The following is a 16646-nucleotide window of genomic DNA, read 5'->3' on the forward strand; positions in this document are numbered from 1 at the left end:
ATCAAACAAAAAGGTTGTGTGGGGAGGGTGGGTTCATGAAACAGTTTCTTTTGGATCGTGACTGATAGAAAGGATCATTCTCACATGAGGGACAAGATATCATTACGACAGGTCGAAAACATCAACTTTACGGCCTCCTGTCAATCACTTACCTCTTCCATGAGCCTCGATTGGGATTTTCTTCGAAAGGAAGATAAATGTTACGACGGTGCACACTCCCGGAAGGTACAATTGACCGGATCTCATTATGAAATTGAATGGTTACGCTCCTTTAATAATTTCCTCAATCAAAAATAAATAAATAAATAGGCCAACTGTGCTCCACCAAGGCTTCGGTCATCAACCCTTTTATATTTTACTAAACAAGCACACCCGCTGCCTGCCTATGAGAGCGGCAGGAAAGGTCATGTTATTATCCTCTCTGGGGGGAAACAGATTACAGTAGATCTTGGCTCGGGTCCGTTAGTCTGTGCGGGACGTGATGAGCAAATAATCCCTCAAGAACGTCGGGTTTCCTCCCTTTCAGTTTCATGTTAAACTGCAGTAGCGACTTTTTAATTACAAGGTAATCATACATTCTGTGCTTTATCTTTTCTTTTTACTTCCGGTAGGGGTGCCCCAAGAAACGCCATGATAAGCTATTTATACACAATAAAACGGTGTTTGTCCAAGGAGGAAAAACCCCTTGGGAAGGGGGGCAAATTATATCACGACAACCTCCAATGTGTGACCCTTAGTCCTCCAGTCAAGTTTGTAGTGCAGCAGATAACTGCAAAAATACTTTGGTTTGTGATGCAAGCATGAAATTTGGCACAAATACTCTTTGAGGTCCACTTTTTTCAAAAACGGCGCTGGCCACACAAAATTCCAAGATGGCGACCATTTTTCAAGATGGCCGCCATATGCACAGAAAATTCCTCTTCTGCAGCTAAATATTTGAAACAAAACACAACATTAAGGGTGTAAACCAAAGTTTTTTGTGTCTAGGATTTTAGCATGATTATTCTTTGTAATGTAACACCTCACAGCATGGTTGTAACAAAGATGGCATCCAAGATGTCTGCCGCAAAACCAAAACAATGCTCATATTTCAAGAAATAATAGACATAGACTTATAATTTTTGGATCTACACCTAGGTTTTTGGGATCAACTAATAAGGTGGACATGGTTTTAGATTCCTAGTTCCCATGCAAACTGCTGAAACAAAGATGTGAGTCCAAGATGGCTGCCACAATAGCTATAAACCATTGTTCACGAACTAGCGTTTGGAACAAAATCAAGATTTTTTTATTTTTTTTAAGGTTTACTAACTTGACAGATATGGTTCAGATATGGACAGAAAAATTCTTCCCATTTTGCAAAGGGAAAATCAACCATGGACGGTTAGTCGTCATAGGAGATGGTGAGGCCATGCTCATGCAGCATTTCTACCAGGCTTCTCTTCCTGAGAAGAAAAAAATAAAATAAAATAAATAAACACCCCTCTCTACTCAAACAGGTAAAAAGCTGTTCTCCACCGTGAGAGGGTACTGACTCAGTTTGGATTTTTTTTTCGATTTGATTTTTTTCATGGCCAGCGCCATTTTTTAACACAGTCGAACAAAGAGAGTATTTGTGCCAAATTTCATGCTTGGATTACAAACCGAAGTATTCTAGGGGTATTTTGCAGTTATCTGCTGCACTATTGGTCGAGATTGGAGAAGTAACGACCGGATGTATTGCTGTCAGACAGACGGACAGACGCCAGATTGCATATTTTCGTACGATATATAAATTCAGGCAACGATTACACATCCAAAATGTTCAGTTGATATTGTTGGCAACTTTGGTATAATTCACAGCACGTCTCCAAGGTAGCCGCACACCAGACTCGGTGGTACAATGGTTCGAGCGTCCGCTCTGAATCGAGGAGGTTAGTAATTCAAACTCTGGCCGAGTCATACAAAAGACTTGAAAAAATTATTTGCTTCATTGCTCGACATTCAGTATTTCACAGGTTAAGATCACGGACAATTCCCACAGGTTGGCGTCCATGGTGGAGGAGGAAATGCCCCGCTAAGTGGGGTGAGAAAGGAGGCGCCATTGCTGTGACGTCGCTGGTACCTTGCAGTGTGCCCTGGGAAGTGACGGCACTTACCCCAAGCTCAGTGGCTGTTTGCCTTGTCCAACAGTCCTGTGTTGCGTCGCGTGTATTTGCCTGTCTGTCCATATGTGTGGGGTGTGTATGTGTGGCAGCTCCAATATATATATATATATATATATATATATATATATATATATATATATATATATATATATATATATATATATATATATATATATATATATTTCATTTGCACAAAAACACGGGTAATCCAAAGAAAACCTGGATCCAGCTAAAACATGAACTGCATGTATCAATTTTCTGATGCCATCTCACGTCTTTGAGAGGAGCACAACGTTGTCAGCTGTCTATCAATTCTGACTGTTGGGCACTTAGCGATTTGTCGCGTCACCTTAATACACACTCGCTCTCACGTGCTCTCAACCAATCATTGATAGTGACAATTAGCTGACCCTAGCTTATCAGTGTTGATCTGGCCAACTCACTTCAGGGCCAGCATTGTTCATGTCCTGTTCCTTGATCGAGCCATTCATGCCATTAGTGGCTTCAATGGGCGTCAAGATAATTGAGAGGTGGCAGTGCCAGTTGCTGCATACAATGAAAGCAAATTCTTACATAACCACCCCCATTGTCACAGAATCCTCTCCCTCACCCACTTCTGTCATTTAGATTCACCTTCCAGAGCCTCAGTGATGAATAAAAGCTTCAAGGATCACCCCTTCCATTCACAACTCCTGCCACCCAACTGTTGTGTGGAAGATTTGTTTACAGGCCCTTCATTGTGCTACCACACTCACGAGCTTTGTTTGCACGCACCACTCAATCCCGGTTGAAAATCGTGCCGCCTCCGATACTGCATTTCCATGTGATCTAGCCATCCCGGTTTGGACTGTCAATGTGAGCTCGCCCACATTTTATCCTGACCATTTCCCAAAGTAAGCAGACATTCGATGGGATGAGGGCCAGCCAATCAGGTGACAAATGGACGCATACATTTTGAATGCAAGTGAAAGGAACGACGCCACCGTTTGGTCTACAATAGTCCAAATTTTCTTTGACACTTTTTGAAAGCACGGAGTAGGCAGAAAACAAGAGAGAAGTTGCAAAAGATCAGCGAGAGGATGTGGCGATTTTTAACTATGAGACAATAAACGTCCAAGGTCCGAAATATCTCACAGGTGAAACGTACCAAAGCCCACCTCCGAGCATGACTTTGTGGCGACCCCAGTCAAGCTCATCGAGCCCTTAAGATTTGCTGATCAGGAACTGCTAACATCCATTAAAAAAAAAAAACCCTGGATGGAAACACAAGCTTTTCACTGAGCTCGATGAGACGATCATATCAGGACCGTGGGTGAACTCGGGTTGGAGCAGCGCTGTTTTCGATCCCGGGTTGAGTAGGTGTTTCATGGAAACGAGGTACTGTATCAGAATCTGGATAACAATCTGGATAAAACAAAAAAAAAAAAACTCAAGAGTCCTAATGTTCCACATGGTTGGTCCACAATGCCGACACAATTCCTCTCCTCAAAAGCTTGCAGGGGTAAGAATACGCAAAGACAGGCAGAAAGACTCGACTTCAACACTGAAATACAATGGCAGACGAGTGCAGTTTTGGTGATCGACCATTTTTCAGTTGTGCTCCAACATTGTGGAGATTTGTACCTTTTAAAATCGTCAATGCCTCATCAGTGACAGTTTTTAAATAAATATATATATATTTTTTATCTTATCTATTTATTGTTGCATTTTCATAGTTTCTACCATTGTTGAGGTCATTTTTTAATTTTTAGTCTTTTTCTTTTTTGCAAAGTGCTTTGAGATTTAATTTTAAATGAAGATTGCGATATGAGAAATGAAACAATTGATTGATCGATTATTGAAATTAAAACAACATTAAATCCAAACTTGACAAACATAGTGTATGCTTTTTATGATGCTGAACCACCTCCCTCCCCACTTTCCCAACACACCCTGCTATCTCATAACAAGAATGATGGAAGGACAAGGTTACAAGGGGCAGCAATCTCCCCGAGAGCATTACGTACAGCTTACCTGATGGCAAATAGCAATGTAATCATCCACAAGCAAGTCGCTAAAGATGAGTTCAGGAGTGCCAATGAGAGCAGAAAACAGCCACACGACGAGGCAGGCTAGGGCGGTCATCTTGGGTGTGCGCCATCGCCGTGCCACCCCCGATGCCAGCAAGTAACGGTCGACGCTTAGGAGCATCACAAAGTAGAGGCTTGCTACAATGTTCACGTTGCATAAAAATGGAAGCAGTTTGCAGAGTCCATAACCAAAAGGCCATTGATACTGCAGTGCCATTGATGTAATCCACAGTGGCAGTGTCAGGACCAAAAGCAAGTCAGCAACGGCGAGATTCAGGATAAATACGGAGCCAGGTAGGCGAGAGACAGTCCGTATGGTCATGGCAATCACAATTACATTTCCAGGCAAACCGAGGAGAAAGACGATTCCTTGCAAAACACATGTGATGATAATAAAGGTGTTGACCTCAAATATATCAGCTGTGTAGGTATCATTGCCAAAGTGAAAGGTAATATTCATCAAGTGGTCAATTGCTTCTTCATAGATGAGGCCAGTACTGAAGTTGCCATCACTGGGGAAGAGAAAGAAGCAAAATATATCATAAAATTATACACAAAGCTCATCTCCAGGTATCATATGGGTATTTTGTCCACATAGAAGGAAGAACTTTTTTTTTTCTTTTTTTTTTGCATACGTTGTCAAGGCTTGTATGAGAGTTAACACACAGAATGTACAACAAGGGGGAGCAGGAGATAAGAGGGGTGGGAGAGGGAAGGAAAAAGCAGTGTAGAAGAGAGACATGAGGAGATCTGTGAAAGGGATAGGGATGGGGGGGGGGTTACACAGGGTAAACAAGATGGACATGACAGGGACTTTCAGGTCTGACACAACAGGGACTTTCAGGAAGGTGTGGAAGAAAATAATTATATTAATTAATGTACTCTAAATTGTAATTGTTGCTGGTGTTTTATAAATTTAATTTTATGCTACAAGTCGAATTGGCTGTTGGTGATGTTTTTCCTTTAGCCAAGAGTCTTTGACCGAAATGTTGATAAAAGGAAAGTCTTGCTATGGAACAAAGTGACCTGGTTGATAACAGTAACTTTTGTTATGATTACATCATTTGCTTTTCACCTCGAAGACACGGATTGCAGTTGAAGTTCTTTGTTTAAGGTTTAACAGCCCCCACCACTCTGCCATGAAAGCATTATAAATACCAGAAATTGTAATCTTGTTTTAGTGCAAGCACGTGTGGATGTATACCACCACAGTTGGTTGTACTCCTTGGCTTCCAAGTAAAAAATAAAACCCTCTGATGTAATGTACTTTCACGTTGTGGCAAGTGAATTGATCGGTGTCTGTCATTTGAATAACAGGATTTGCATCGAGTCTGTTAAACGGTTGATTTAAAGTAATAGAACAAATAAAACGTTAAGAAATAAATTCCACAACAAATGGGGGCTCGTCCGGGATGTACTAACTCCCTGGAGGCGGTCCATGGTCTGGAGGGACGGCAATCGCTTGAGCATGGTAAGCGGAGAGCGTTCGCCCTTTCCCTCTGACAACGGGGCTGTTCTTAATGGGTAACGTACATCGGACAAAGGAAAGTACATGACAGACAGAGAGAGAGACAGAGACAGACAGACAGAGAGAGGCTGAAGAGCAGCGGCTGAGAGAGAGGCCAATATAGGTCTCCTCTTGGTGGCAAGGTCGGAGTGTAGACCCGATACAGAAAGGACACGGAGGCGATTGTGAGCTCGATGGGGAATTGGAGATTGCTGGACAATGTGATACATGAACGTCTTGTTAGAAATAATATTGCAGCAGATAAAGCTTGAAGAGAGATGGACATTCATACGGTAACATGGGATGGTTGGGGCCACCTCGGCAAGACAGTCTGGGGACGCACTCGTGCTGTGTTGAGCTGTGGAAGTCAAATGGATCAAGGCTCGGGTTTTCTCACTGTTTGATAACTTTGTGTGCTGTTTTGGCTTTGAACACTGTACGTTGCATACATATTAAATGGATGGTCTCCTCAGAGCATCATTTGAATACCTGTTATAATAATAATAACTAAAATGATGCATGCATGATAGTCTTGGAGTAACATGTTAAGTCTCGGGCCACTTTTGCTTTGCTATTGCGCTGCGGTGTCGAATTGCACACGTCATGCCCAATAACGTGTCAGAAATGTTTCCAAGATTTTGATTTGAATTGTAACCATTGTACTTAAAAGATGTGATCTCAATGTATAAACGTGATTTGGAATGATGTTTAAAATGATTTAATGGCGTTTAGCACGTAGGGCAATTCACAGATGCCCTCGGATGGACGTTGAACTTGGCGTGCTGTTTTATTCGTCTGAGAATGTTAAAGTTGATAGATGAAGGAATTCATGTTACTTTTATAATGATTGATCTGTTAACGAAGTGAATCAGGTAGTGAAAAAAAAAATTGGGTTAAAATACAGGACAAAGAAATGTAACAAGCTCCACACTGAGCAAAATATAAAGTCTTTTGATCTGCAAGCTTGTCTGCCAAGGTCAGCTGTCGGCACGAATAGCAGAAAGCAAAACATTTCTGGTGGCTTTATATGTGCCTCTGGAGGCACCGCCGGGATATATTTGATGTGTCAGATTCATTCATGAATCATTTGTTTTAATTTGAAAAGAAAACATTTTACTGTCACATCTTTTACACCAAAAAGCTGTTTAAGAGAGATTGGATGAATAATGCACTTAAAAGGTGGAGTTTTAACCTAATGAAGAGAGGAGAAAGAGTAGCCAATCAGGAGAAAGAGGGCAAATCTCCCATGCCTCCCCCATGTCTGTGATAAAGTTTGGGAAGGTTCTAGCTACATGTGTGGACGGAATGTTTGAGCTGCAATTTAAATGATATTCGCTTGATCACAAATTTGACAAATGATTTGACAATTTTTGTCACCTGTTTAAAAAACAGAGGTTTAAACTGTATTTATTTGTTTTGATAAAGAAAATGGACTTGTATTGAAAAGGTCAGAGGATGTGATGAGATGGCTAGTGCATGTGAAGTTGATGGAATTCTGAATAGTGATGATAGAGATTGGTGAAACATTATTTTTCCCGAGATATTTCACTTCCATTTACCAGAAGATAAATGGAGGCTCATCAAGTTAATTAACCAACATTAGCATTTTGGTATTGTTTAAACTGTTTGGAGAAATTTTGTAACAATGTTATCAAAGTTCTTGTTTCCAAAATGGACGATCTGCAGCCAAAGTGTGATCTGCAGCTCAGCAACTTGAATGACGCCATGCCGACAACAACAGAGTGGAACTCTCATCATTGGGGGGTGGGGGGTTGCACAGCTGAGAGCCCGTGAAAGACTTCCAAAAGAATCACTCTGTGATGACAATGACAGCCATGCTACTCTTGTTTAAACAAAAACAGAAAGACAAACAAAAGGATAAACAAGAATTATGCGGAGTACGATAGCATGACCATGACCATGCAATGTATTTACATGAGCCCATGACGTTTAATCGATGTTAACCTTGATTTTGTTTGTTTCGGAGTGTTGAGAGCAGTTGAACCATGCAATGTACGATTTCGTCTAGTGAAGCTTTGGAAAGAACTTCCACCGAAAGATTGGATGATGGCGAGAACCCAGATTTGGGTGATTGGGCATTCAACATGTGATCATGAAACTACCCCCTTCCTGAGGAGATAAGATGAGCAATGTGAAAAAAACCCACTGAAGAGAAGGTTGGACAAGTCAAACCACTGCAAAACAAAGACTTAACGTCGCCGTTGTGTGGTGCCGGCCTGGAGGAATGTCCTCAACCACACTCGCGGATTGCTGCTCTGCAAATACATCGTGAACTTGCTGTGGTTGCTTCAATGCACAACGAAGGCCCTGAAGGTCCACACGGCGCATCCTCTGCAACATGTGTTCAATGGTGCGGGTGGGGGCTCGTGCTGCCATCGCGGCTGCATTCAACGTGGACAGCTCATTTGATCAATCAAACCTGATTGCACAAACTGCTGCTACGAGGGCCCAAGCTCGTACCTGCCAAGATCTACCTTCTCTTCAGCTCAAGGAGTGCTTCGACTGCGTTTCCCGTTGGGTGCTCTATCTACACCCTGACCTGCTTATCTTCTGACTTCGGGTAGAGTCTTTTCAATGTGTGACACATGCTGATGAACAGGCCATGAATTAAATGGAAACGCACTCACTCACCTGGCTGGGACACTATTGAAATGGTCGTTATCTAAACATTCTTCTGATACGAGTACTCGCTGCCATTGTTGACTGAACTTGAGTAACGGATATCTTTTCTCCTCCAGGAACGGGTTATGGTGATCATGTGTAATATAATTATTCAAATTTTCCTTATAAGGAAAAAGGGGGGAATTGTGGAAGAAAATAATTTTTTTTTTTTTTTTTTTTTTTTTTTTGCATACCTTGGTCGAGGCTCGTATAAGAGCTAACACACAACTCACAGCAAGGAGGCATGAGACAAGAGGGGTGGGAGTGGGAGGGACAAAACATTGGGGAACAGACACAGGTGAACTGTGGAAGGGAGAGGGATGGGGATGGGACGGGGAACATGGCGAGGAGAAGATGGACATTACAGGGACTTTCAGGAAGGAAAGCAGGAGAATTGAAGGAAGTGGGCTTGGGTGGATTATCGGGGTAGAAAAGATCGAGGATTTGGATGGGGGAAGATAAGAGGTGGTGGTGAACAGCTGTTTTGAAAGCCTGGAGGGAAGAATGGGAAAGAATAGAGTGAGGAAGTTTATTCCAAAGGCGGGAAAAAAGAGGAATGAAAGAGTGAAGATGAGCAGTGATTCGTGATTTTGGTAGTTTTACCAGAAGGGGGTTGTTGGCGGACCTTGAGCGCCCTGTGGAAATGTGGTTGGGACAAATCGCAGAGAGAGCAGGGGGGGCAAGGCTGGAGAGGAGTCGGTAGAAGACAGAAAGACCACCGACCAACCTGCGGTGATTGAGTGAGAGGCCCAAAGACTCAGCTTCATTGCGGGAGATGCCAATGATCTTAAAAGCCCTGGTTTCGACAGCGTGAAGTCGAGAAAGGTGGGAGGCAGGAGCACCAGCCCAGAGGGGAGAGCAGTACTCCATCAGGCTACGGACAAAAGCTTTGTAAGTAGTCAGGAGCTCAAGAGGGCCGAGGAAGGACTTTGCACGACGGAGGATTCCCAGTCGGCGACTGGCTTTTTTAATAATTATATTAATGTACTCTAAATTGTAATTGTTGCTGGTGTTTTATAAATTTAATTTTATGCTACAAGTCGAATTGGCTATCAGTGATGTTTTTCCTTTAGCCAAGAGTCTTTGACCTAAAATGTTGATAAAAGGAAAGTCTTGCTATGGAACAAAGTGACCTGGTTGATAACAGTAACTTTTGTTATGATTACATCATTTGCTTTTCAACTAGAAGACACGTATTGCAGTTGGAGTTCTTTGTTTAACGTTTAACAGCTCCCACCACTCTCCCATGAAAGCATTATAAATAACAGAAATTGTAATTTTGTTTTAGTGCAAGCACGTGTGGATGTATACCACCACAGTGGGTTGTACTCCTTGGCTTCCAAGTAAAAAATAAAACCCTCGGATGTGATGTACTTTCACGTTGTGGCAAGTGGATTGATCGGTTTCTGTCATTTGAAAAACAGGATTTGCATCGAGTCGGTTAAACGGTTGATTTAAGGTAATAGAACAAATAAACCGTTAACAAATAAGTTCCACAACAAAGGAAAGCAGGAAATTTGAAGGAGGTGAGTTTGCGGTGGATTAACATGGGTAGAAAAGATCATGGTTTTGGATGGGGGAAGATAAGAGATGCTGGTGAACAGCTGCTTTGAAGACCTGGAGGGAAGAGTGAGATTAAAGGGGGTGTGGGAGTTTGTTCCAAAGGCGGGGAAAAAGAGAAATGAAAGAGTGAAGGTGAGCAGTGATTCTTGATCTTGGTAGTTTTACCAGAAAGGTGGTTGCTGGCGGACCTTGAGCACGCTGTTTAAACATTGGGTGGGGGGGGGGGGCATATCGCAGACATAGAAGGGGGGTGAGGCCGGAGAGAAGATGGTAGAAGACAGAAAGACCACTGACCTGCATGTGGTACGAGAGTGAGAGGCCCAAAGACTCAGCCTCATTGAGGGCGATACCAATGATCCTAAATGCCTTGGTTTCCACAGCGTGGAACCGCGAAAGGCGAGAGACGGGAGCTCCAGCCAAAAGGGGAGAGCAGTACTCCATCAGGCTGTGGACGAAAGGTTTGTATGTGGTCTGGAGCTCAGGTGTGCCAAGGAAGGACTTTGCATGACGGAGGATTCAAGGTTGGCGACTGGCTTTGGGGGCCAGCTTGGAAATGTGGCTTTCCCAGGAAAGATCATGGCAGATAGTGAGATCCAGAAGCTTGAATGAAAGGACTTCTTCGAGAGGATTGTTGAGAAAATAGATGGGGGGGAGTGGGGGTTTCCACATGGTCCTTTCAGGGAGACATAGTGATAGTGTGAGATTTGTCAGGATTGAAAGAAATGTTCCACGTGTTGGACCAGCTTGTGATTTTATCCAGATCTTAAGAGAGAGAAAAGGCTGCGGCATGCCGATCTGAGGGATGACAGACGGTACAGCAGAGAGATATAGAGGATTTTCCAGAAAGTCGGAGAGATCATTGATGAAAACCAGAAAGAGAACAGGGAACATGTTCCCAGAACGCTACCTTGAGGACCTCCAGCCTGGACAGGAGGAGGGCATGAGAGGGTGCCATTAAGAGCCACACGTTGACTGCGACAGGAGAGGAAGTCTGTGAGCCATGAGTGGAGATGGCCTTGGATACCATAGGAAGAGAGTTTGGTGAGTAGGGCAGGGTGCCAGACTGTGTCAAAAGCACGCGATATATCCAGGGATACGGCTCGGATTTCATGTCCGGCATTGAGTACCTCCATCCATTGTTGGGAGAGCAGAAGCAGCATATCCAGGGTAGAGTGACCTGGTCTGAAACCAAATTGATGATCGGAAATCAAGCCATTGGAGAAGAGGAAGGATTTAATGTCTGAAGCGATGATGGATTCCATAACCTTGCTGATGATTGGGAGAAGGCCGATTGGTCTGTAGTTGCAGGGATCTGTTTTTGCACCTTTTTATGCAGGGCAGTGATGTTAGCAGATTTCCAAGCAGATGACAGATGACCTTGAGCAAATGAGAGGGTGAATAGAACAGAGAGAGGGTGAGCAAGAGCAGAAGAGCAGGTTTTGAGGACACGTGGGCTGATGCCATCTGGACCGGTTGCAGAATCTGAGTTGAGGTTTGACAGTAAGCTCTCCACCTTGTCAGGAGAAAAGGATACAGAGTCCAGGGACAGTTGGGTGAGACTGGGTAAGATGGGTCGAGAAAGCGATGGCTTTCGGACACAAGATTTTGATGCAAACACCGAGTTTAGACATTCAGCCTTTTCACGTGCGGTATCAGCAGTGCGGCCATTTGAGGTAAGGGAAGGGATGGAGGGGGAACACACACCAGAAACAGATTTGATTAGATGCCACCAAGATTTGGAGGAGGTTCGAGAGGTTTGAGAGTTCAGACTTGAGATTAGAACGATGTTGTTTTCTGGCTCTCCTGAGGGGAGACAGACACTTGTTCCAAGCTTGATGGAAGGCACTGAGATTACCCTCAGTTGGGTTTGCTTTCCATGAGGCAAAGGCAAGTTGTTTCAGGACAACTGCCTCACCACAAGCTTCAGTGAACCAAGGGCGGGAGGAAGGGGAGGACAACTGAAGACGAGAGGGAATAAATCTGTGCATGAGGGAGAGCAAGTTTCTTTGAAAGAATTCCCAGGATGAGTTGATGTTGGAGAAAGGAGCGATGGGAGACCAGTCTCTAAGTTAGATGGCTGCTTGGAGACCCTGCCAGTCGGCTTGAGTGAAATGCCAGACTCGATGGCGGTGAGGTGGTTCTCTGATAACAGCCAGAGAGATGTTTTTGGAGAAGAAAGCAAATACATGTTTTGGGGCGAAACCCCCCTTAAATCCCCTTTGAGCCAGATTTTTCTCATCTCATGAACAAACTTTGGTACGTCATGGGTGATGAAGACTGTGGTGAAGTTTAATTGGAATTGTGTGTATCGTTTAAGAAGAAAGCAAATATCTCTGGGGAGAGAACCCGCTCCCCCCCCCCCAACCCCCCACAAACTCCCTCTGTCGACCCCTTCAAACCCCGATTTTTTTGTGTGTGTATTGCCATCACGAGTAATGAAGGTTTTGAAGAACTTGAAATCGTCAAAGGTCAAATTTCGTCAAAGGATGAAGGTCAAATTTCATTGAAATCGTATGTGTAGTTTCTGAGAAGAAGTTGCAAGTATTTGTGGATGGACGGACGGACAGCACGCCATCCCGTAATCTCCCTGGAACTACTTTACAGGTGGGTTAAACACCATCCCTGGGAATGTTACTACAAACAAACTACAGTTGGAAGCTGAACGGGAATCAGCGATGATTGTGAAGAGAGCCCTCGGGACAAAACTGAGAACAGAAAACTTCACAACTTGGTCCATGAATCGTGAGCCCCTTACTGAAATGAAGATTTATCCACAAATCCACCACATTGTCATTATCTACAAATCCACCACATTGTCACTAACCACAAATCCACCACATTGTCATCATCCACAAATCCACCACATTGTCATAATCCACAAATCCACCACATTGTCATTAGCCACAGATCCACCACATTGTCATTAGCCACAGATCCACCACATTGTCATTATCCACAAATCCACCACATTGTCATTATCCACAAATCCACCACATTGTCATTATCCACAAATCCACCACATTGTCATTAACCACAAATCCACCACATTGTCATTAACCACAAATCCACCACATTGTCATTAACCACAAATCCACCACATTGTCATTATCTACAAATCCACCACATTGTCCTTAACCACAAATTCACCACATTGTCATTATCCACAAATCCACCACATTGTCATTATCCACAAATCCACCACATTGTCATTATCCACTAATCCACCACATTGTCATTATCCACAAATCCACCACATTGTCATTAATCACAAATCCACCACATTGTCATTAATCACAAATCCACCACATTGTCCTGAACCACAAATCCACCACATTGTCATTATCCACAATTCCACCACATTGTCATTATCCACAAATCCACCACATTGTCATTAACCACAAATCCACCACATTGTCCTGAACCACAAATCCACCACATTGTCATCATCCACAAATCCACCACATTGTCATTATCCACAATTCCACCACATTGTCATTATCCACAAATCCACCACATTGTCATTAACCACAAATCCACCACATTGTCATTAACCACAAATCCACCACATTGTCATTATCCACAAATCCACCACATTGTCATTAACCACAAATCCACCACATTGTCACGAACCACAAATCCACCACATTGTCATTATCCACAAATCCACCACATTGTCATTATCCACAAATCCACCACATTGTCATTATCCACAAATCCACCACATTGTCATTATTCACAAATCCACCAAATTGTCATTAACCACAATACCACCACATTGTCATTATCCAAGTCCTCTGTGGAAAGTGTGGATGTAATTGGGCCTGAACTGTAGGAGTGGAGTGACAAACACACACACAAACACGGGTCCCAGAATTATAGTAAGGGTTCGGTATATCGAGTGCAGCTGCTGGTTGCATAATGTCTGATAGCGCAGCTGCGCCACTGATGCAGTGCCCCCCTGTTACCAGTTAGCTGGTATTCGTTTCCCTGTCCTTGGAAGGATGACGGGCCGAGTTAACCCACCTGGTGTTGTTTAACGGACCGATAGGGCCTCAAATTGAAGGCCCGAAGACTTGAAGACAGCCGCTTTAACCGCTAAGCCAACCACACCATGCTTACAAAGGACAATGGGAAACTCCTCGTCCACAGCTACCAAGACTGTGACACCGACCGGTCACTCCGTACAAACAGAACCAAGACGTGTGCGGTTCTGATGGCTCAGGACCAATCAGTGTAGCCTTCATCAATGGAGGAAAAAACTTTCTGACGTCGCCTCGAAATTCCGTTTCAGTTTTGAACCTTCATTTCCATCGTCCATTTTAACCGTGGAAGGCATGGAGGGAGCATTGTGACGTCAGAATGGTTTTCCTTTCTCAATCAGAGATCCTGAAAGGCAAGGTGTGGTGATGCCAAGAGGAGTTGGTGTGAAATTCATTTTCAGTTTACATCTCCTGCCTCATGGTACATCTTTCTTTTACATCATTGGTATTCTGTGGTGTAATAATCGGTGGTATTCCTGAGTTTTGGAAATTTCACTCGAGGTTAACTTCAAATGGCATTTTCCATGACACCGTTTCCGTCCGGCTCTGCGAGAGATTTCTCCTTGTGGTTCTTTCTGGAATCCGTGCAACTCGTGGGAGAGAAAGAGGAACATTATATCAACAACACATGTCTGACATTGTGTGGGTTTTCTTTGTTTCATTCCCACACATGGACTTCTCCTTTGAAGGCCACAATGATTCCCATGTTGTTGTGGGTTTGGCACAGGGAAGTTTTTCAGCTCAAGTCTTACACGAAATGGATGGAAAGATGTGACGCTCAACTAAGTAGTCAGGGTAGGATTTTGTAATTCGTTCATGGTGCAGGCGATAGCTCTCCTCCTACTCCTTGCGAAGGACACCGGGAACGTCCAGCAACTAATGTCGGCAGACGGGACGTCCAGGTTAACGTCCATCCGAGGGACGACACACACATTCATGAATCTCCCTGCCTGTGAAACACCGGCGTGACAGCTTATAGCTGAGTCGGGATTCAAACCCAGGATACACAGCTGAGAGACAAACCTTCCCACAAATGGGCTGGAAAAAGAAAAGAAAAATATATTTATCTTCATCTCTGTCTCTGTCTCTGTCTCTGTCTCTCTCTCTCTGAAAATCCAGAAATCATTTACAGATCAACACAAAAACAACATCCCATTTCGGCTCAGCCTCTGCAGTCACGCACAGCATGGGGTCGTCTATTTAACACGTACGCACCGGGTGGGGTTAAAATTCCAGCACATTTGCGGAATGTGATTCACAAACGGTCCTCGGCTCTCAAACGCGTCAACCCTTGAGGCCCCGCACAAGGACGGCGGATACATCATTATGGTCATCATGGTCATCATGGTCATCATGGTCATTGTCCTCTGTTGTCTGAGTGCTTGGAGAGCTAAATGCGCAGCAGAGTTCACTTCCCTCCGTGTGTTGATTTCCTGCCCAACAGCTGTTCGAAGAACTTTTCCTGCTGGGAATTCTATCCTTGCGAGTCACAAGAAGTTCACAATGGTGGGGTGGGTGGTGCAGCCGAGCAGGGTCTTCAATCCTTCCCCCAATTCTATCAACATCTCACACATGAATGAATAGGTGGGGCCGTGTTTGGTGACACCAGTAATAAAATAATTATCTAATAATAATAATAATAATATAATATATATTCTATAATAAATAAGGGAATATGAGGGTCAGGCTCATCTGCAAGTTTGCTAGTCCGATACGTTAGGGCAAAGGTAAATGTGCTTTACTTACCTGTGCGCCGTCTGCTCCAGGTTCGATTCCCCAACGAGCCTATAAAACTGTGGGATTGGAGCTTCGCAGGCAGAATGTAACATCATGACGTGATGGATGTTAACCAGGTCGTTTCCCATCGAGGAACCTCAGCTGGTGGACGTTAAAGCCTGCACGAGGTCTAATTTCGTGAAGAAGAGTAAGAGAAAGAGGAAGAGGAAGAAGCGCTGTATCACCTCCACCTGAACCTCAACAAATTACAATACAAGTTCCCGTACAAATCAGCTCCAGTCGTACGTCACGCCTTGCCAGCCGATTCGTGATAGACTTGGAACTTTTCTCCGATCATTAGATTTCGCACTTGCTTTGTTAAACACCTGGAAAAATAAAATGATCTCACCTCTCCCAGCAATCATACCTGGAGCAGAGCACAAAATAATCGTTGAGGAACCATGGGGGGGACGTCACAAAAGTGTGAATGGAGTTCGTAAGTTGAACAAAACGACCACGACATGGACTCGTCATCATCACGTTAGTTAGAACTTACATCGCTTTGTCACGTGACGTTCGATTCGTGACCTTGAAAAAGCGGGACGAGCTCACCTGGTCCACATGTTGAGCCCGTGCTTCGCGATCCGCGCTCCACTCTGATGGGAACGGGCGGCGATTGGAGCCGCTCGGACCCCCCCCCCCCACCACGCACGCCCCCCGCGGAGTTTGCACCCCGGGCGAGGGCAACTCACTCTGAACATTCATTCACTCACTCACTCACTCACTCATTCATCCCCATCACTCACTCATTCATCTACTCTCATTCACTCACTCATTAATCTACTCTCATTCACTCACTCATTCACTCACTCATCCCCATCACTCACTCATTCATCCACTCTCATTCACTCACTCACTCACT

The 16646-nt window shown here is 44.0% G+C and overlaps 1 protein-coding gene across 4 annotated transcripts in view; it reads right to left on the reverse strand.

Annotated features, from left to right (window-relative positions):
- LOC147025829 (chemerin-like receptor 2) overlaps positions 1-16414 on the reverse strand; it is a 31859-nt gene extending 15445 nt beyond the window's left edge. The window contains exons 1-3 of one of the 4 annotated variants that reach the window (XM_085880671.1): positions 16152-16257; positions 15755-15914; positions 4161-4728 (exon numbers count right to left, since the gene is read on the reverse strand). In XM_085880671.1, the coding sequence (XP_085736797.1) occupies positions 4161-4728; positions 15755-15873 (687 nt within the window). In that variant the 5' untranslated portion in view covers positions 15874-15914; positions 16152-16257. Of the gene's footprint in view, positions 1-4160; positions 4729-15223; positions 15354-15754; positions 15915-16151; positions 16287-16336 lie in introns of those variants that run through there. The other 3 variants (XM_085880672.1, XM_085880673.1, XM_085880674.1) reach the window with 3 other exon arrangements.
- Between the last annotated feature and the right edge of the window lie 232 nt (positions 16415-16646).

Source organism: Eptatretus burgeri, chromosome 5 (genome assembly GCF_056783735.1).
Source record: "Eptatretus burgeri isolate ZD-2024b chromosome 5, Ebu_testis_v1, whole genome shotgun sequence".
Taxonomy (NCBI): domain Eukaryota; kingdom Metazoa; phylum Chordata; class Myxini; order Myxiniformes; family Myxinidae; genus Eptatretus; species Eptatretus burgeri.